The 22,760-nt window shown below is 38.3% G+C and overlaps 2 protein-coding genes across 2 annotated transcripts in view; one reads left to right on the top strand and one right to left on the bottom strand.

The window, feature by feature from the left end:
- The window catches only part of LOC145779452 (START domain-containing protein 10-like), a 125,719-nt gene that overhangs the window by 63,613 nt on the left and 39,346 nt on the right, over positions 1-22,760 (top strand). The window lies entirely within an intron of this gene.
- Positions 23-11,768, bottom strand: LOC145779490 (inhibitor of Bruton tyrosine kinase-like). Its single transcript, XM_082591093.1, has 18 exons — positions 11,643-11,768; positions 9,697-9,938; positions 9,125-9,249; positions 8,800-8,947; positions 8,224-8,427; positions 7,646-7,835; positions 7,066-7,187; positions 6,267-6,380; positions 5,963-6,124; positions 5,664-5,801; positions 5,250-5,408; positions 4,327-5,067; positions 3,673-3,834; positions 3,227-3,411; positions 2,297-3,097; positions 1,640-1,747; positions 1,283-1,472; positions 23-757 (listed from the first exon to the last, which is right to left on the bottom strand). The coding sequence occupies exons 1-18, from the start codon at positions 11,737-11,739 to the stop codon at positions 614-616; spliced, it is 4,032 nt and encodes a 1,343-aa protein (XP_082447219.1). The 5' UTR covers positions 11,740-11,768; the 3' UTR covers positions 23-613.

The raw sequence follows: 22,760 nt of genomic DNA, 5'->3' as shown, positions 1-22,760 counted from the left end.
CATATAAAAACAACATCGCACATCAAAGTAAATACTTTATTGCACATTTTCAAACGATGCAATGCAGTGTAAAACTAAAGCAACTAGGAGCATTGAATAGCTACATTCATTGTTAAAACAAGTCACCGCTTCTCACTTCTAGCAGGCTACAAAATACATCTTAGTCAATGCAAGCAAACCACACAAACAAGAGCATCCCAGACAGAAAATCAACCGACATGCACCTGACGCAAGGCACTAAATATACAAATAAAACGAGTAAATCTATTGTAACTTGCAGTTGAAACAGGCATGGCTTTTTGGCGTAGACTATCTCAGACAGCAAATCGACACTATGTTGCATTGACGCAACGTTTTAAAACGCTGAATCAGTATAAAACAAGGTTTCATTTCTGGCTGAGATTGAAGCTACATTTTCGAGCTACTGACAAACGCAAAACGCCCTTTATTGCCGAGTCAATGTCAGTGTGCATGAACCGACGAGTTCCCATCATTAAATCAAGCGGTTCAAAGGCTTCACGGATGAATGGTTTGGAAAGAAAGAATTCATGCAAAATTAAAGTAGTGACACAAAAAGAGAATGATCTAAAACATTAAAACTAGACAGACAACATTATCTGTTGGTTGATGACAATCTTAAGTTAGTTATTTCGCGGGCCATGTTTTCTGGAAGTCGCGAAACTGTGAAGAAAGTGCTGTCATCCTTTGTTGAGGATTCGTAAAATTTTTTCAATTCGTCCATAGCTTGATCTTCAACCTGAAACAAAACGAAAATACTGTATATCGTAACAAAAATTCACAACTTATCAAATTCCACTTTAACTGCCATAGCAAAAAGCGCAATCGTAACCCAGACTGCAAAATACGTCATTTTTACACTGATTCAACGTCTGCAGACGTATCTTAAAAATGACGATGAGGTATTTTAATAATGACGTATTTTGCCGTCTGGAAAGCGATCAACTCAAATTGGCACTAAAATATAGCTCGCTTACACTGCGTTTCAAGTAAAGAATTTCATCAAATCCTGAACGTTAAAACTTTCAGAAGCTATAGCAATACATCATTGTTCTCTTATACGCAGGGCAGTTGGGAGAATAATTTGGGCCCCTACCAGTGAGATCCTCCGTTTCCAAATCAAAACAATTTTAAGAAAAACGCACTACATCGAAAGATGACGGGGTGGTTTCTTTGGTTTCCTGGTCCCCTAGAAAGGCTGCGGGCCCCTAAAATCATCCTGGCTCCAAAAGTACTTCTTGTCAACGCTACTGCAAATACCAACCTGTATCAGAGCCAGTGGCTTCTTGTTGCGCCTTTCTTGTCTGTCTTGGCTGATTTGTTCACTGCGGATGATGTCAACAAACGACTGGGATGACGCGTCTTGAGTTTGTTGCGTCATCAAATCGCTCCGATGCATAGCGGGTTTGATTGGAGAGGTAGGAGCTGGTGAAAATCGCTGCCATACTCCCTGACTGCAATGACTCTAGTGTGACTTGTTGACGCAAATAAGCATAAAAAGTATGATTGAAAAGCAAGTTTGACGGACAAGTCACAAACAGTTTCAATTTTATTACTTGAGCAAACCTCTGCATATTGTAAATAGTATTTTACCAGATTCTAAAATTTAACACAACATTACTTTGACGAGGCTGGTGATTTCAACGGAGACACAGAAAAGGCGCACTCCGCTTGGCTTTCTTCAAATGAATTTCCACTCCAAAAACTTTTCTCACTTCGTTCCGGAGATCTGACAAAACGAATCTCATTGGAAATTTGCCACCCTAGCTAGCCAAATTCGCTCTTTTTTACAATAAATCAATATGAACAACAAATTTTGCTAGCTGGAATGCTTTCCGTATATTAATTAACTGCGTTAGCGTAATGTACAGTCCATCTTTGCCGATATTACGCCTGATGGTTGGAGATTTAGATTAAGTGGGCGGGAAGACAAGGAAGCCAATCTTCGTGTCCACCTTCAGGCACGCCTTTAAGTGTCTGCGGAAGACACAGCCGCATGCTCTTAAACGGTGTCGAACCGGTGCCCTGTTGGACGTCGAACCAGGACTGTCACCACACGGTTGTGCAGCCGACATCCACCAAAAGTTGGGACAAAATTTCTCAAGTTTCGATGCAATGCATTCGTTCACTTTACAGTAATTTGCAATTTCAAAACACTTATTAACGAGATAAAATCAGGTTTAGCCAGATTGGCCACGCCCTAGAAGCATGTGTTATTGCATCAAAAGCGATACAAAATAAGAATTTTGGTTTATTCACAACTAATCCTAGTACTCACTTTGGGGAAATACCCCATGCATTTGCTGTGGAATTCTTAATAGTGACAGGAGTAGAGACTTTTGTTTCATTTTTTTCACTTTTCAGCCGACGCCGCTCTTTGTTAGACAGTTTCTTCTTTGGCTTGGAAAGCAAAGAACCAGAACCTCCAGTGGGACGGGGAGGTGATTGGAGAGTTGCATTCAAAGCTGGTTTCAAAGGCTTCGAATTAGCATTTTCGTCGCCAGTGGCACCCAGTTGTGGAAACAAAAGGTTGTAATTAACGTTGGCGGTAGTTAGCGCATCTTTCCCCGGTTTCCTTGGGGTTTCCACCATGGAAGATGACGCTTTAGTTGATTTTTGTTCATTATGGTTCACATCCCAGCTTTTAGATGTTTGGTCAGAAGATTTCGGGCTTGATATGACAACAGCAGAAGCGTTAATACGTTTAGGTTTCTTTGAATCAACCTTTGGTTGACTACCAGTGTCCAAAAGAGCAGGAGTGGCTGCGGGGCCAGTTGCTTCGATTGGATTGCTGCTTATTTTCTCAAGCAGTTCTTCTTCTGCGCTTTTAGTGGGAACAGTCAGTAGATCCGATATCAAGATCCCGAAACGTTCCCTTGCCGAGGACTTTCGCTTGGTTGACTGGTCGCCACCTTTTTGTTTAGAGGCATTGACATGCGCGAACGACGCTTCACTGGATTTTCTAGACGATTGCTTCGAGCCGTCCAGGGACGTGACGTCAGATTCTGGAATATGGTCGATGACAGGACCGGCTGTGCTGGCTGGCATGGCTCTTGTGTAGACGTTTTGAATACTAGATCTGACAAAGGAAAGATAGAATATTCGTTTTGAAGCAAAAACTCAAACTACAAAGTCTTAAATTAGTGTCTTAAAAACATATACGAAGCGTTTGAAACCTATAGGAGGTGTGCTTAGTACAGTAAACTACCTGTATACAGTCTCCAATTTCTCCAAGACATCCAAGTCCAGGCTGTGGAAAGAAGGCGTTTGCAGTAACGCTGGAAGATGGTGGCACGAGAATTGAAGACACGAATCAAGCAGCTGGTCGCCATTGAAGGCAATCGCTACGTTTATTACCATGGCAACATTTTTCAGACTTAAGAGAGGAACAATCTGCAAATACACAAAACGTGTCATCAGACAATCCTGTATACAAGTTGGATAAACACATGTTGTTTGTAAGGGCTTAAAAAAATTCCAAAAAACTTTACAAATTAAACCAACCGTCTCTAAAATCTTGTATTTGGCCAAGCATAGTACAAGCACAAAATATTTTGGTCTCTTTAAAGTTTTAAGCAAAGTCGAAAAACAAAGAGTCGAGGTACCGGGGAAAAATTTTCTATCACAAGCCAACAAATAATTGATTAGCCTCACTTGAACTTCAGCTATTTGCTTCAGCTTGTCCATCAATAAAAGATCGGCAGCAGCCAGTATCTCGCAAAACCTTTCAAGGGACTGAGCGCCACTGATCGAATTGATTGTGTCGAGATAAGCAAAATCGAGCACAAATCGGAAGACGTCGGATGGCATGGGCACCTAGAATATTAATTACAATCGCTAAATTCAAACAAATTAATTGTGATTGCATAATTTACTACAAAACAGAACGTTCTCGAATTGATAAAGCAACTTTTCGATGGATTTTATAAATGAATAGCTGCCGACCTGATCTTTCAAACCACTTGTATGCACCAAACAAGTTCGACAACAAATTACAAACAGACTTACAGTTAAGAAAGTAGGCTAAGAAAAGCTATTGCAAGTGAAGCAGGAAAATTCAAACTTAAGCTTAAATGAAGCAAAAACTTGAAGGATATAGTGCAACATCTACATCAAAAGAAATTTAAATTTATTGCAGGTAATGTGCGTTCCTTCAATACGACGATTATGAAACAAGCACGCTACAAGGCGCAACAACGCTAGTGCTTTTCTACTAAGTACTTGAAAGAGGAAATTAAAAACAATGACTGCGTTAAATGAATTTATTGTCTAAAATCACATTCAATTAGATATCAAAACAAAAAGTACCTTTAACTTTGCTTGACTTTCATGAGCGGATTCCATCCAAGGAGAAAGCAACATGCCGTGAAAATATGGTATCCTAGCGGCAAGGATACATTTGTGGGAGCTAAAGCTCATCCCATCATCACATTCAATCTCACAGTCGTGCAACATGGGACAAGAGGTTGGAAGAAAACTTACAGTATTGAGAGTATCAAGATTTTTAGACGAGCAGTCAAAACCAGGAATTTCAAGGAAATTAAGAAGCTGTTGCAGCAAAGCTTTCCGACTTATCGTTCCCTTACGAGTTTTTTTCTTTAATTTCATCGAGTTTGCGTTTCGTGACGTCAAATTAGATATGTGAGTGTCATGTTCGTCTTTCCAGAATATCTCCATTGAAGAACAGTCTCTGAAAGAGTCGTTGTCCAGTTTTTCAGGAGACTTCAAAATCCGACAAGTTCCTGTATAAATGAACTCGATGCAAGATTTAAATGCAACGGCGTCAATGCTTTCAACCACGATATTGGGCCACGGCGTAAGCCTGGAGTCACCGATTAAAGCTCCAAGCGAATCCAGTCGAGCCGATATCAAACGAAAGAAGTAACGTGAACGAGCTGCAAGCACGAACAAGTGGGCGGGAAGCAACAACTCGGATTTCCCGCCGTTTTTCACTTCAATAATGACGTCATGAATCATGTCGCTGTCACTTGCGCTTTGCCAAAACTCTTGAAAATCATCGTTTAAATTCTTGGCGTCAACCAAAGGCACCTGAAGTAATAATATAAAAAAAAGGTTTAAACTCGTTTTAATGAAATCATAGATTTGAAAGAAACTGCAACCCAGATAGCAAAATCCGTCATTTTTACATTAACTCAACGTCTGCAGACAAAAATGACGGATTTTGCTTTCTGGGTTAGTAGTTTACTGATGCTACAAGATGAAATTCTTACCTGGGTAATGAAGCTACAAGGGTCACATTGAAAAAGAGCGGAATTGCGACCTTTTGGGCCAAGAATGCCAGTATGTGCACGAAACGCACAAGGTATCTGATCAAGCTGAAATCTTTGGATGCTGTCCGAACTGGCCAATTCCATTTCGCTAAAATATTCCTGACAAGAAATATAACGTTGACGTAGTTTTGTATGTATAGTTAACCCTTCTCATTTTATTAATGTCCTAATTTCATCATTTCATATTTTAAATGCATCAACGGCGCAGAATGACTTGGCAACAAAGGAACTGCAGTGTTACTATTACTGTGTTAGTGCAAGCACGGTCTACTAGAAGTTCAAGTTGTTTTCTAATAGGCCATGGTGCAAGACAATTCAGTAGTCAATGTTATCGGTGTCAAAAACAGCCCAAACCTGTTTGTGAACCAATAAAGAACGCTTTTTTCCTGGTTTCCAAGAGAGATAATTTGCAAAATACGCTGTACCATTGACCGCTACAAGAAGCACAGAATTTCCACTGCTACTAATCGCCACGTCACGCAAACATCGCAACTGCAACAAAAACGAGCATGTGGTTAAAGTGTAGCCCCAAAGGCTACACAAAATCTACAGAACTAACATGTTAACATTATCACTGAAATGGTGAACATTCGTCTACTTCACAGTATTTAAATTTTAAACACTCATCTGTAAAGTCAACGGATATAAAGCACCTGCTGCGAGTCGAACCTACAACGGTCGATGGTGGAGTGGGAACTGGACCAAGATAATAAATCTCCGGATTTTTTTAGAATCAATATTCGAAGTTCTCGTTGATTGTTTTTTAGATTCTCTTCTCCGCTTCTTGGCAGGTGTGAAGCTTCAGGAAACTTAACCTGAAGAAAAACGAGAAACACATGTGTCGTAATCACCTACAATCAACGCAACAAATACGAAAATTTATTTACTCATAGAAAACGAAACAGCGCAATAAAACTGTGTAAATGGTAATACAGTACAGTAGGCCTGCCAACCTACCTGTGAAATAATGGAGTGATCCAATCTCCCTCCGCCTATTTGAACTTTTAAAATATCTCGGTGTTTGCTAAGAATTTTCCGACAAATATACTTTTGAAGAAGATAAATTGTGCCCTGAAAGTTCAAGTGTTTATAATTTTGCAGCTAATGTTCTGTTGACTGGGTTGTTGCAGTGTAATCACGGCTTCAGGGGCCTTGCATGCAATCGGGTAAAAAGTCACATTTCTCCCAACTGCTATTCAAAATCAAAGTTTAGTTTTCACCAAAAAAAACGTGCACGTAAGGCAATAGTAAGATAACGCTCTTTGCAAATGTAACATACAATACACGCATCTCAATAGACTACTTGGAGGCTATAAAAAACACACAAAAACAATTCGTTTTAGTGAGAAATAGCCAAGTCTCATTTTTACTTTGTTAAGTGCAAAAACAATTTTTATCTTACTTTTTGTATAAAAAAATGAAAATTGAAATTGCTACTGTGACAAATGAAATTACTAGGTCCTTATTCAAAAGAACAATTAATTTTAGTACGAAATAACCAAATCTCGCGCCATTCATGCATTGCGGCATTCGGGTCTTGTCGCGTCATAAAGTCGTGTATTCCTGTTAAAAGCAAGAGCAACTACAACCGCATGTAGTCAATGACTAGTTATCGTCTTGTCGTGCATTAACGAAAAAAGTGAAACGACAAAAGCTAGTTAAAGTCTTCAGCAAGCCGTTGTTTCAAAGCGACACGAAACTACCCGCTACATCACCAATCACCATGTCATTGCCTGTCTGCGGTAGACCATATTACCTGCGATGTGGCAACCAGGGTGGCGGAATCGCACGCATGGACGTCGGTAAATTGATCATTTTCTTTGTGCAATGAAGACACTTGCCGCGGTTGGATGACAAATAAGTCTTCTTTTGCATGACCTGATGCAAACATGATCACGTGAAACTCCAATGTGCCAAAAAACTCACGCATGCTAGCCGTAGTTTTAGTGTAGACATTTAGACAACATATCCGTTTTTGAAAATAATACACTTATTTCCAAGTTATTAAGCTACGCAAAATGCAATAGTCATACTCATATTAAAAGAAAATTCGTTTGAACACCGTTACAGTTTGAATGATTTAAACAACTACTCGGCAGCGTGGTATGAGCGCCGCAAGACGTTTAACAAGGCCACCGGTTTGACATCGCTCGAATGCACAAGATTGTACTTTTGTGAGGTAGACTAGTGATAGTCTTTTGGTACTTATGGCTGTCTGCGACTCCGATGTTATTGTATGTTGCCACAAGGGGGTAAAGTAGATTTATTGAAAATATTAAACAGCTTTGAATATCTTAACAACAGCACTTTTATGGACATTTGATGAACCACATTACCTAGTTGTCCAGCATTTGTTCCAAATGTGAACAATGCTTTACTAGACCACAGCACGGTGTGGCACATTCCTGCAGCACAACCAGTAATGAGATGACCTCCAGGAATTGTGACACGGGTCGGTTTTAGACATTTGCTTGGGGGAGGATTAATCCCCAAAACACGAAAATGATTCAGTCCACAAGTATACACCTAACAAAGTAAATTGTTATGAGACAACACAACACTGATATACATCAACAATAAGAATATTCAACCATGGTATTTTACGTATTTGCAACCAACATGTTATTTCAGCTGTAGTAAAATGAAGTAGATACTATTCCAATGTGTCAAGAGCGTTTGAAATATATATATATATATTTTGTTTTAACTCTAAAGTTCTTCTGTTGGTTTCACTTCGTTTCAAATTAAGTTTCTTATTAAAGAATGTTTTTTTCCCCCATAAAAAATAACTTATTTCATTTCAATTTCTAACATAAACAAAGCACGGAAGCTCCAATTGCACAAACAATAAAAATTGAAAGACATTATTGTAGGAATATTAATTATATTCCAGCTCACAAACTGCTTTCATTACCTGATGATTGTCAGAGACTAGCACTGTGTGGTAGGTAGAAGCAGCAACAGCAACAAACTTAGTCGCGTCCATACCTATGCATTGTGGTTCGATACAAATGTTTTCCTTTCCAGTACCAAGACGACCACTGTTGCCACCAGAGCCACATGTGTAGGCATTACCATTATCAGCAATAAAAACACTATGAAACTTGCAAATCACGCCCTGTTAAAGCAAGAAATATTGTATCTACTAAAAAGATAGAATTGTGGCATCACAACACTTCAAAGTATCTGCATGTACTGTATTGCCAACACTGTCCTCTTTATAGGGTATAGGAAATACAAATATGCTTTGCTACTGCAAGGTATGAATTGTGAGTGTAACAAAAAATAGCTTATGGCTAACACATAGGTTAAGTAAAATGTGTGTAGTTTGTAACACAATAAACTTTACCAGAAAACCAAGTTTTTGGTGCATTTATATTTTTTATTTATCATTTACCAAAGTAAAATTCTCCCTTCCCAAACAAGGGTGGAATAAGCAATACAGTCACAGCAGTGGCTTCAATAAATATTAACGACTATTTTCAATCACCTGCTGAATTGAAAGTTTTCTTCTGGTAAAGCTTTGAACAACTTCAGGAATATTTTTGCTCTTGCCACTACTGTGAGCAAGAGTTAAATTTCCATTAACACCCCAAGTATAGAGTTGGTTTCCACCACTCCTCCGTAAGTCACTCCAGCTGTGAACCCATACAACTTTAATAATTTGTATTTTCATATACAGTACTGCGCAATTAAATTATCAAGTTACAAACACATATGAATTTGTTACAGTGGTACATAAAAAAAGATTGAAGATAAACTGCAACATGTATTCCATGAGGCAAGTTGAGTATAAAATTCAACCTGGGACTAACCTTTCAATTGAAACATCTGTGTTTCTTTTTATCACAGGTTCATGAAGCCAGGGTGCAACATCGTTTAGCATCATATCAATCACATTACAACCATCTCTGTCTCTTATGTATATGTTGGCACCATTCTACCACAAGAAAAAACAAAAAGAAGGTGTTAAGATGAACAAGTGGTTGTTACTAATCTAGATGCTCACTGAAGAATTAAGAAGCTTGTGTGTTTACGAACACATACCAAGATTTAAGTAGATTACTTTGGATGATGTAGAGAACTAATAAGAAAACAAATATCTCAAAAAACAAAACTAAACTTCTGTTTCAAAGCTAAATTGTTTTCAGATGCAATTCTAAAACCGTTGTGAACATTGGGTTGGAGTGATGTGATGCATCGTTTGATGAAAGCAACTCATCTAAAGTAAAACTAAGCAACTTTTCAACTGGTAGGAAAGGTATCTTTGGACAAGAAAAGTCATGACATATGAGAATAGCAGTAAAGGTGATAAGAAGATCTTTACAAAACTTTAAAATGTAGCCAAATAATGCAATCACTGACCAATACAGTATAAAAAACAAACCTTTAATAAAACCACTACACATGGAATTCTGCCATAATACACAGCTCTGTGCAAAGCAGTCCAATGGGACTCAATATCCACAGTATCTATGTTAACATTCTCTTTCCTTTTGACTTGAGGTGCTTCGGTTAAGATCCATTCTAAAACACTATGGTTGCCACATGATGCTGCTACATGAATTGGCAATCGACCATAGCTGTCATAACGCCATAAAGCTGTTTGGCAACTTGAAGCTACATATTCTGCAAAAGATCATTTAGTGATATAATTAATATCTGTAGAAAACCGAATATAAAATCAATTGATTAATCAAGTTTGATAATATTTTATTTCATGCCATTTGCAATAACAATAACATAACATACAACATACAGTACACTGCCAATCACATAATATGCAACACAACAGACAGCTGGAAGCAGTAAAGGAAAATGCAGTTAGCAAGCCAGCTATTCCTCATTATTTTGGCATTACTAATTCCAGTATAGCCCTACAAAACTTGAGTGTGAAACTGAATCACCCGCATTATATGAACTAATGCAACAATTCTTTGATTGTTAGTTCTTTGTAAATATCAGTGATAAAAATCTTTAATTATTATTATAGGCCTAAGACATTACAAGCAAGGGTTGGTCAAAATGAAAAATATGAGAACAACTCTTTTAAAAAGTTTGATAACCACTAGGGATGGGCAAAATAGAATACCGAATATAGAATAACCGGTTGTGAAGCCTAACCGGTTTCAAAATGCATTTGAAATTGGATAATTAAAACCGCTTTAACGATTGACTTCGTACCACTCCGTCTGGTCGCAACGAATTCGCTACAGCAAAAGTAGAATTGTTTATCGATTTGGTGCAATCCGGCGTCGGGAAAACGCACGAGTTTCGTTGTTCGCATTAAAGAGATCTTTAAAAACAGAGAGAGACTGATCTTTCTTGTCAAACGCTTTGTAGTCCTCACAGTCTTGCGGAAGTATGTACGGGTAGTTGGGTTTGTCTTAGCTTTTACTATGCCAGTACAGTGACATGGACGACTTGTTGAGCTGTGGGATTGAAGATGCTACAAGCTACATGCAGTAGTGAAGAAGCAAATTTGGCTTCCCCACCTTCGGAAATAGCTACCTATCTCACGCTGTTGAAAGCATTCACTACATAATAATAATAATAATAATAATATTTATATAGCGCCACATCCACAGTCAAACTATGCTCCTGGGCGCTGTACATGACAATGGTGATAATTAATACGGTACATTCAGTCATAATGTTCATTGAAATAGAACGTTTTCAAGCGAGCTTTGAATTCATTTAAATTTTCAGCTTCTTTCACACAAATAGGCAAACAGTTCCAGCAACTGGCAGCAACAACTGGGAAAGTACGATTTCCATATTGTGTCTTACATGAAGGGTTGCACAAGAGCAATTGATGTTGAGAACGCAAAGTTCTGGCAGGTTTATAATTAACAAGCAAAGTGTCCAGATAGTTCGGAGCAAAACCATGGAAAACTTTATAAATCTGTTGAAAACGCACTTGTTTAGTGGAAAGCAAATGAAAAATAATTTTCTTGTTTATATCAGTTAGTTTTAAAATATTTTTGTGTACCTGCCACATTTGCTTCTTCAGAGATATGTTTTTCAAGTGCAGGTTTAACTGCCACCAAGTTGAGATCCTGTTTGACTGGTGAACATTTAGATAGCCTAAATTAGTTACATTGCAATAAGCAATTTTTGTGATGTTCATTGTTTTTGTAAACTCATAAAAATTATTAAAATGTGTCCATAGTAAAAACGGTCAATTATTCTAGAATAGATATCTGTATTCTATATTCGGTTTCAGTATTCTGGAATATTCTAGAATAGCTAATTATTCTATTTTGCCCATCCCTAATAACCACTAGGATTAGTTTACAAGATTTCATTGTTTTAGATACCCTACATACTTACGTTTGACTTGGTAAGATGTTGCTTTTGTAATGACATGAGTGAGGTTATCGACACACTTCAAAAAATTGCATTTTAAAGAACAAGGTTCAACATTCATATCTTGAAACTGCAGCTGGCATACATACACCTAAAAATCAACCTCAAAGCTACCCATATTGTATTAAAAAACCCTTGAGTTAGGCTAGGGTAATGGATAGCAATGAATGCAAGTTCCAATAGAATAGCAGCCTACGGTACCCTACCATAGAAAAAATCGAAACGGTTAGAAAGTCAATAATAATAATATATGAGATGTTGTAAAGCAGAGTGCTCAAATTCATCTTTCAATCACGTACAGTAAACAACTAATAAAGATAATAACAATATTAAGATTAACAGAGGTATCAACAGTGATACACACGCAAAAGTAAACAGCTATACAGTATAAGGTAAAAAGACACACAAAAATAATACCAAAATTTTTGTTAATTGTATAATACTAAAGCAATATTGGTATGCATCAATTAGACAGTAGACAGTAACTACTGGAATGCCTAATGCTAACAATGTAATTGAACAATGAACACTAGTGTTGGTACAGTAATAACAGTAGGCTACACAATCATAACAATAAATAGTATGTACACTACAGCAGTAGTTCTCAAACTGTGCGTCGCGACGCCCTGGTGCGTCATTATACTTTTCCAAGGGCGTCACAGAATAGTTCCGTTTCATGGCTGAACGCAGTTTAACATTATAAAAATAGGTTAACACATGTGTCCCATGCACTTAGCCGATTACACCGCAATTAACTAAAAAATTTGCCACAGCTGATACCCTAACGTAGTATTGGATGTCTATCCTTCATGGAAACTCTGAATCATTTTTCTTGGTGTGATTTCAGTTCGAAAACAGTGAAGAGTTGATGTTATAAGTGCGTTTTTTTCCCTTCAAAGTTGCGAAGCTTATTTATTAACATTTGTCCAAGCTCGAGTTGAAATTTGCAAAATACTTTCCGGAAAAATTTTCAAACTACGAATGGACTCGTGATCCTTTCGTAGCAGGAAATCCGGCAAATTTTTGAATTCAATAAATGACGATTATCCAGGTTTGGTGAAAGAAAGCACTGCGAATTATTATCCCATTTGTCACGTCGTATTTATGTGAAGCAAAATTTTCTGCCTTGGCGTTGATAAAACCAAATATCGATCACGAATAAACAGTGAAAGAGAAGTGTGGGTGGCAATTTCAAAAATTCTCCCAAGATTCAATGAACTTTGTAAAAACAAACAAGCCCACACGTCACATTAAATAATATGCATTGCTTTTTGTTGTTGTATCAATAAACAAAACTTTAATCATAAGTTTCTTCATTTACTTTTATTTGCTGGTGTGTCGCAAGTCCAGAAAACTTTTCCAGAGGCGTCGCAACAAAAAAAAGTTTGAGAACCACTGCACTACAGCAGGGGTCCGCAAATAGTGGGTCGCGACCCAAATTTGGGTCACGAGACCATTCACAGTGGGTCGCAAAATGGTTTAAAATTACGATAAGTATAACTTGCATGGCAAAAATAAATACAATCCTATAGTTTTTGATGTGCTGAGTTTCGTACAATTTGGTAGGCTACAAGAAAAATTTATACTTTCGATTGTAGTACAGTAGTTAACCCCACGGTTATATATATGGCCTGGAAGACAGCTTGAGCCAGGGCATGAAAACTCTCTCAGCTTATCTCCAGAACTGGCGACTGAAACTTAGCGAAAACAAAACTTTGGCGGCAGCTTTCCACCTATACAATCGGGAAGCTGATCGTGAGCTACATGTTCAGAACAATGGAAAACCTCTGACATTCTGCCCCGAACCAGAATATCTTGGGGGGACACTAGACAGATTGTACACATACCGCCACCATTTGGTGTCACTGCACAAGAAAATGACATCCCACGCTGCACTACTCAAGCGCCTGGCAGGCCACAGCTGGGGGGCGAGGGCTGACACTTTGCGTATAGCAGCCTTAGCCCTTGTCTACTCTTCAGCAGAGTACTGTGCACCTGTTTGGTGCTGCAGTGCACACTGCCATAACATCGGCACTGCCATAAACAGCGCCCTGCGCACAGTTACCGGATGCCTGCGTCCCCACACCATTGGATAATTTTGCCATTCTTGCTGGCATCCAACCTTCCGAGCTTCGTCACGAAGAAGCCACTCTGTTTCTTGGCCGACGGGCACTAAAGCCTAACCATCTTCTCCACCACAAGATCTCTGCTTCCCCAAACCAGCACCCCAGTCGACTGAAGTCAAGACAACCATTCGTGCCAGTGCTCAACTTCTGATCAACGCAGCAGATGAACTTCATCTCTGCGGCTACTTGGGCGGACTATAAATGGAATTCTGAAAGGAAGTCAAGTACCACCGGACTTCATTCGTTCATCCCCAACGCCGACACATGCCCCATCGGCCTGACACTACAAAGACAAGCATGGGTGCGCCTCAACCGTCTTCGTACGGGCGTCGGCTTTTCCGCTCAACCATGCGCCATTGGGGAATTGGCCTCTTCCTCCTCCTGTGAATGTGGTGCGAGGAACAGACTGCAGACCACATCATCAATAACTGTACCATCTTCAAGCCACCTAACGGAGTGAAAGGTCTGCGTGTCATGGATGATGAAACTAAATAAGTTACTGGCTGCTCTCTAATAGCCTTCCAGTGTAGTCCGGGAACATCTTGAGTCTGGGCTGGTAAAAGGATAGAGTAGACCCTCGGCCCCAGAGGCTTGCACGACGATGAAGCGCACGGTTAATAGGTCCACCCGCTTATTAAGCTCAATTTGGTCCATTCCGGAATTACTGAAGGTATAGGAGTGGTACAAAATTGTCTTCCGCAGCCAAAATCGTCCGGTCCCGATGTGGCCTTAATAAGTGGGGACGACCGTATTGAAATTGATATTAATTTGCAAAGTGTTTTGCGCAAAATTATATGCTTCCGAAATGTTTGGGTCGCGAAGACTTCGAACGATTGCTTTTTGGGTCGCACCAAAAAGTATTTGCAGACCCCTGCACTACAGTATTAGATATTGGCAACAACAGTATAAATAGAAGGTAACGTTAAAAATTTTGGAAACAAAACTTACTGTGGTAAGCTTACACAAAACACAACATAAAAATTAGAAACATTGTGGGGTGTACACAATATCCCGGTTTTGGAAAAATTTATCTAATGAAGCTTTAAACAAATTTACACTTGGCGAAAAAATTAAGTTTTCATTTAAAAAAAACATGACTTAAAATGCAAACTCAAACTCTAAACTCCTGGAAGTATGTTAGATGAATAATGATCACTGCACTGCACCTTTAGAATGCAATTAGACAAAAATTTCACGCGGCTACTGCATTTGAATGATGATTCCTCATTTCTAAAATCTGGTAAATTACCCAGGTTACGTTTGTTTGCTACTTTGCTCTCTGGCGGTCTAGTTCAGTGTTTTCACAAATGCAAACGTAAAATTCCCAAAATCTATGTTTAAAATTCCGTAAAACTAAAATACAAAAAAGGTTGCTGTAGCATTGCAGCAATATTGATTTAAAGGTTATAATACAAACACACACACAAAACAGTAATCAAACCACTGGGCATGCGACCACTCCGCAAGTACATTTCAGCTACTGCCCAACTTATCAAATGAAATTTTCATCTAGCATCGAACTTGCTTGGTCATCGCTCGTTAGATTGAATTTGCTGACTTGTTGCATGCCAAGTATACGGCTTGGTCAGTTTTTACTTGCTTTTGGTTAGGTTCATCATTTATCAACTTCAGGCAGTTGCTGCTCAAATGTTGCCAGCTCAAGTTGTCACTTGCTCAACTGCAACGGCACCTCTAAACTCTAAATACCCATTGTCAGGCATTGTCAGGCATTGTCGGGCATTGTCGGGCATTGTCGGGCATTGTCGGGCATTGTCAGGCATTGTCGGGCATTGTCAGGCATTGTCGGGCATTGTCAGCTTCTCGGGGGGTTGTGGAGCATTTCTAGGGGTTGTCAAGCATTTTCAGGGGTTGTCAGGCATTGTAGAGTAGCTACTTTCAGGCATTGTTAGGAATTTCCAGGCATTGTCTAAGATTTTCAGGCATTGTCGCTCATTATCATTGGTTGACGGGTTTGTTAGGCATTATAGAACATTTTCAGGCATTGTCGAACATTTTCAGGGGCTGTCGAGCATTTTAAGGGGTTGTCAGGCATTGTAGAGTACCGTAGCTACTTTCAGGCATTGTTGGGAATTTCCAGGCATTGTCTAGGATTTCCAGGCATTGTCGATCATTATCAGTGGTTGACGGGTTTGTTAGGCATTATAGAACATTTTCAGGCATTGTCGAACATGTTCAGGGGTTGTTGAGCATTTGCAGGGGTTGTCAGGCATTGTAGAGTAGCTACTTTCAAGCATTGTTGGGAATTTCCAAGCATTGTCTAGGATTTCCAAGCATTGTCGATCATTATCACTGGTTGACGGGTTTGTTAGGCATTATAGAACATTTTCAGGCATTGTCGAACATATTCAGGGGTTGTGGAGCATTTTCAGGGGTTGTCAGACATTGTAGAGTAGATACTTTCAGGCATTGTTGTGAATTTCCAGGCATTGCCTAGGATTTCCAAGCATTGTCTAGGATTTCCAGGCATTGTCGATCATTATCAGTGGTTGACGGGTTTGTTAGGCATTATAGAACATTTTCAGGCATTGTCGAACATATTCAGGGGTTGTCAGGCATTGTAGAGTAGATACTTTTAGGCATTGTTGTGAATTTCCAGGCATTGTCTAGGATTTCCAGGCATTGTCTAGGATTTCCAGGCATTGTCGATCATTATCAGTGGTTGACGGGTTTGTTAAGCATTGTAGAACATTTTCAGGCATTGTCGAACATTTTCAGGCATTGTCGAACATTTTCAGGCATTGTCGAACATTTTCAGGCATTGTCGAGCATTTTCAGGGGTTGTCAGGCATTGTAGAGTAGCTACTTTCAAGCATTGTTTGGAATTTCCAAGCATTGTCTAGGATTTCCAGGCATTGTCTAGGATTTCCAGGCATTGTCGATCATTATTAGTGGTTGACGGGTTTGTTAGGCATTATAGAACATTTTCAGGCATTGTCGAACATTTTCAGGCATTGTCGAACATTTTCAGGGGTTGTCAGGCATTGTAGAGTAGGCTAGCTACTTTCAGGCATTGTTGTGAAATTCCAGGCATTGTCTAGGATTTCCAGGCATTGTCGATCATTATTAGTAGTTGACGAGTTTGTTAGGCATTATAGAACATTTTCAGGCATTGTCGAACATTTTCAGGGCTTGTCGAGCATTTTCAGGGGTTGTCAGGCATTGTAGAGTAGCTACTTTCAGGCATTGTTTGGAATTTCCAGGCATTGTCTAGGATTTCCAGGCATTGTCGATCATTATGAGTGGTCGACGGGTTTGTTAGGCATTATAGAACATTTTCAGGCATTGTCGAGCATTTGCAGGGGTTGTCAGGCATTGTGGAGTAGCTACTTTCAGGCATTGTCGATAATTTCCAAGCATTGTCTAGGATTTCCAGGCATTGTCCATCATTATCAGCGATTGACAGGCTTGTTAGGCATTATAGAACATTTTCAGGGATTGTCGAACATATTCAGGGGTTGTGGAGCATTTGCAGGAGTTTTCAGGCATTGTAGAGTAGGCTAGCTACTTTCAGGCATTGTTGGGAATTTCCAAGCATTGTCTAGGATTTCCAGGCATTGTGGAACATATTCAGTGGTAGATAGGTTTGTTAGGCATTGTCGAAAGTTTTCTTGGGTTGTCGATCATTTCCAGGTTTATCAGGCATTGTCGATGTTACACACTATCCACAATACACAGCAAAAAACAAACATTAACACATGTTTTCGATAACAAACAGTGATACAAGGAAGAAAAACATTGCTAAAAAGCATGTTTTTCATCAATATTCCGGAGAGAAACATTCTCGATCGACTCAGATAATTTGCTTGGTAGATAAATCCAGTCAGAGCTTTAGTAAGTAGGCCATAGAAACAAAATATCCATTGCTGAAAAATAAAAATTGTTTTTGATGATTTTGAATGTCGATTTAGTGTTTTTCATGAAATCGAAGAAATAGTCGACTACGTCTCATACCAGTTCAAGTCGGATTTAATTGTGTCTACTCTCTACTAATTTCTCTCAAAATAAATGAAATGTTTTTGTTGGAAACAGGTACGTAGGTACGATTGAAGTGGAAATGTAGACATTGAAGGTTCGAGCATCATGATGTCTGGTGGTTTGTTGTTGATGCAAAATAGTGCAATATCAAAAGATGTGCGGAACACATCCATTCTAGTTTTGGTTCAACTTATTTATGTCAATCTGCATTTTCATTTGTGAACGTAATCAAAAAAAGCAACGTGCTGTGCTAACCGACCGCCACCTGGACGATTGCTTTAGACACCTGATGTAATGATAACGGCAAGCTGAAGTACCTACAACATGATGACTCTAATATTTCACTGACTCATTTAGAAGAAATTTAAAGTAAATTTACTTGTAGAACATAATTATTCTTCTCGTGTTTTATTGTAAAGAACCAAATTAACTGAAACATGAATAGACTGCTCTGTGCTGACGATGGTGGATGTGTGATAAATGTAAATGCATTTACAGTAAAGGTGTCACTGGAAAAAAATTGTTTAGTGACTTTATCACCGACCGATTGATCGCTAGTGATTAAGAAATTTTCTAGTCGATCACAATCGATGAGAAGTTGGCCATCCCTGGCCTAGTGTATAACAGGAGCAAATTGTAATAACTGCTTCCGAAGTTTGCTTAGGCTATATCTTCTTCAACAGGAATCCAAAAATAGTCAAGTGGTACAGCGTATTGAAACAACTTTAATCCTTGAGTTCCGTCAGTTCAACAAAGACAACCTGACAAACCTTGCCTCGGAATTTTAGTAGCCTATGAGGCTCAAATAGAACTTAAGCCTAATCTTTTTGTTCTTCAATAATGGTGAAAACGTCTGCCCCGAATGGTCTGTGGATAAATATCATATTTTAGTAAAATAAACAAAAAAGCAGCAAGATCAAACAAAAGTATTTTTTTAATTTTTGGAGTAGGCTATGTAACTATATGAGCTTGAGCAATGTAGGCTACTTCAAAGCAGTTCTCCATATTCAAATCTGGAAAACAAACAGTAGGCCCATAAAGAACTAACTTCATTGGACCTCCGACCGACAACTTATGCTGACGTCTGAAAATCAAATCATCCTCTCAAATCACTAGTCTGCCTTCAAATTGCGAGTCGCTTTTTTAAAAGTATGTTCAGATTGCGGTCCGTCCCGATAGCTCAGTTGGTTAAGCGCCCCCCCCCCCCTTTATGCACGAGAGAAACCGCAAGGTTCTCTGATTCAGTTCACAGAGTGTACGTACGAGCAACGCATTTTAAGGACAGTTTGTTTATATTTCTGACCATCACAGCGAATAACAATATATACCAAACTTAACAGAGGTCTAGAAAAAGTAGGAGCGACAAAACGCGAAAGTTATGACGTGCTTGACACCAAAATAGAATAATCAGCTTAAAATATGACACAAAGGTAAGCAAGAACTATCTCGAAAAAACTATCCTCTTCTTCAGGCGTACTGAGAAAACTTACAAAATTTACTTCTAGAAAAGTTCTCATCAATATTTATTATAGCATTGTAGGCTACACTCGCATCTACAATATGGAATTATCAACTGGGGATGCGCATTGCGCACCCACAAAATACTTGAATAGAATCCAAGTTAGACAAAATAAGATAATTAAAATGAAAACTAAATTACTGCCACTCTATCAAGAAAATAAAATAGCCTACTAACTGTTAATTCTTTCTCTTTAGATATCATAGCTGATACAGCCCTCGATGTACAATGATGTTCCAGTTTGATCGATCTCGTGCTTCTTGCCAAATTTTAGTAGGGTTTTTGATAAGTGGTTGAAAATTGTGCAAAAATGTGAATCTTTGTGATCCTCTTGACCGTTTTCCTAGAATTTTTCCACTTAAAGATAAATCTTCAAGTTCGCCTTTCCTTATAATGTGACCTAAGAACTTCAGCTGCCGCATTTCTAAAGATCTCAGTATCTGCTGCTCCTGGCCCATCTGTTGGAGAACTGCTCTGTTGGTTCGAAAAACTGTCCATGGAATTTTAAGAATTCTTCAGTAAAACCACATTTCTGCAGCTTCAAGTTTTTTTCGTGTTTTTGCCGTTAGTGTTTGATTGATTGATTGGTTTATTTTGTTGTGCAATATTATAATAGCAAAATCATTAAATGATGCAGCACGCTTAACGAACACAATTGAAACAAAGAAAAATAACAAATGTACACTGCATCGTTGATAAGTAAATCACAACAGGAAGCTGCGAAGTGACCATGACGGTCTTCGAGTCAAGCAGCCACCCTCAGCCAAGTCGATGAATAAACATTTAGTAAACATTACACTAAAATATCTACACTAGCAACAAAGAGTCAAGATAGGAAACAAACTTGCTTCCATGATATGTCAAAATTTGCACAGCCATACATCAAAATTGACCAAACAAAGCATTTTAACAAACGAATTTTTAAGGTTTTGGAGAGCTTTCGATCTTTAAAGATTTTTGCCATGGTGTTGAAACTTGACTTTGATAATGCAATGCGTCGTCTAATTTCTTCTTCACATCGGGTGCTTGGATTCAGTATTGAGCCCAAATATTTGAATTTTTGAACCTGTTCAAGTTTGTTATCATTGCAGTACACGCAAATTGTTGGTTCAGGAAGACATTGTTAATTCTACTTATTTAAGTTACTTAAGAAGACATTGTTAATTTTACTTATTTAAGTTACTTAAGAAGACATTGTTAATTCTAGTTAATTCTACTTATAGCCTACACTGGAAATAAGCAAATTTATGTTCAAATTATATAATAATAAACTACCGGAAAACTTCAAAACTTTCTTTACACATGTATCAGCTATTCATTCGTATAACCCCCGACGTTCAAGCTCTAATTCACTTTATACTAAACAGGCAAATACCCAATTATTTCTAAAAAGTTTAAAATGCATGGGAATCAAGGTATGGGACAGTTTACCTCAAAATATGAAGAAAAAAAACATGAAAAAAGGCTTCAAATTTTTCAGGAAAATATGCAAAAAACACTTCTTCAATAATCAAGAGCTATAGAAACGACATCCACTACCTGACTATGTTAATTGTTATTATTTTTTGTAGTATCTGTATTTGTTTTTTTCTGTTCTTCCTTCCTTCTTCTTTTTTGTGTCAATTTGCTACAATATTTAAAAGCCCAATAGGCCTACTTTCTTTCGTATAACTATTTGAATGAGAGAGTGCAGACTCGACGACCTCCTACGCCAGTGGTTCTCAACCTTTTAGTCTTGGTGGACCCCTTTTGGTACCTTCGAAGCGGTCGCGGACCCCTGAAAATTTATATTTGAAATTTTGGTAGGCTGATATATAGCGTCTCCTTATGGAATCATATGTTACATAAGTTTCAAAGCAACACACTTGGAAAGATTTGCTGGATTCGCAACGCACTTGATGATTGATGAGATTGACGAAATTATGTTATTTATTTATTTGCATCAGACAAGGTTGTCCATATTGAAACCAAAACACTTTTAGACGAGACCTAAGGAGTCACTTGGATGACATGTGCAACATATCATTGTAGTGCTTAAAATATGTCGTTTTATAGAAAGCGTTTGAGGACATTAATGCTATGATAAGAGAATTGAGAGACTTGTAACAACGTTGCACAAAAGCATAAACTGTTTTCCGCAATAGAGCATCAAAAGTTGTAACATTTGCATTGACTTGACATTCACGTGCACCAGTAAAGCGAGGTATATTGTGTAGAATTCGAAATGAGTCATTATATGCAATTCTAATCCGATTGATAGAAGAACGGCGATAATTGTGCCAAAGTTGACAAGCATGAAGGGATGTACAGTTAGAGCGAAACAACACATTTTTTACTCTCCGTGAACATTTACTATATTTATTTTTTAATTTGTTTGCAGTACAATAAAGAGATTTAACTTGTCGCAGTATGTCCTTGTCATCTGATAATGAGGACGTGATATGCACACCTAAATACTTAACATTTTCAACAAACTCAATCGGTTCTTGGTTAAGAATAATCCTTGGGGAAGCAGACAGATCGAAATGTTTGGGCTTAAATAACACCCCAAAGGATTTTCTACAGTTAAAAGTAATGTCATGTTGCATTGCAAAGTCTTGGCAGATTTCAATCAATTCACGTAAACCAACAAGTCTGGGACAAAAGCAGCAAAGGTCATCAGAAAACATAATGTGATTTACCAATGCATTCCCTACATAGCAACCCGCTTTAGACATGTTAAGCTTTTTGGATAGATCATCAACATAGAGGGCAAAGAGGTAAGGGCTCAAAACCCCACCCTGCCTCACCCCATTTGAAACATGAAAAGGCTGAGAGAGGTGGCCACCCCATTTTACACGCATAGTTTGATGACTGTACCAATACTGTAACAAACGGACAAATTGCATAGGCACTCTTCTTTCAATCATTTTTTTAAACAAAGTGTGATGATTAATTTTATCAAAAGCTTTAGAGGCATCTAGAAACACGGAAAAGACAGGTGTATCATGCGACGTATATGAATGAAGGTATGAGCTATCTGTTGGCACACAGGATCAAACATCAGTAATCCATATGTCCATTTGATGCTTTTCAATAAATTTTATCAAAAGTTAATAGAATACTTGCGACCACTAAAGAGAATTTTTCCCTTTTTTCATTTGTAAATCGACATTAGATCAACATTAATTCGTTATAATCATAGCCGCTGCAAAACTGTGAGTGGTGATGGAAATGCAAACGTTAGTCAGCAGTCTAAGTTAATCATTGATCAACGATCTGTTGTCTCAAAAGAATCAATTTAAACATAGCCAACAGAGTCTTTTTTTTAAAGGGTTTAAGTCATTTAGTGTAGGTATATGATATGTTTTAGTTAAGAAACCAAACCTTTGTGCTACCGGTATGTCCTTTGTAATTTCAAACGACGCACCAATGCGTTGCGACTTACAGTTTGAGAATTAC

The sequence above is a fragment of the Aplidium turbinatum genome, chromosome 11 (genome assembly GCF_918807975.1).
Source record: "Aplidium turbinatum chromosome 11, kaAplTurb1.1, whole genome shotgun sequence".
NCBI lineage: Eukaryota > Metazoa > Chordata > Ascidiacea > Aplousobranchia > Polyclinidae > Aplidium > Aplidium turbinatum.
Note: the sequence above shows the minus strand (reverse complement) of the source record. Positions and strands in the feature narration are given on the sequence as shown.

Coding starts and splice junctions, on each gene's coding strand:
- LOC145779490 (XM_082591093.1), bottom strand. CDS start 11,739: ATGAATGTTGAACCTTGTTCTTTAAAATGCAATTTTTTGAAGTGTGTC. Junction 6,381..7,065: donor CCCTGGTTGCCACATCGCAG/GTAATATGGTCT, acceptor TTGAACTTTCAG/GGCACAATTTATCTTCTTCA. Junction 3,098..3,226: donor AAATTGGAGACTGTATACAG/GTAGTTTACTGT, acceptor TTCCTTTGTCAG/ATCTAGTATTCAAAACGTCT.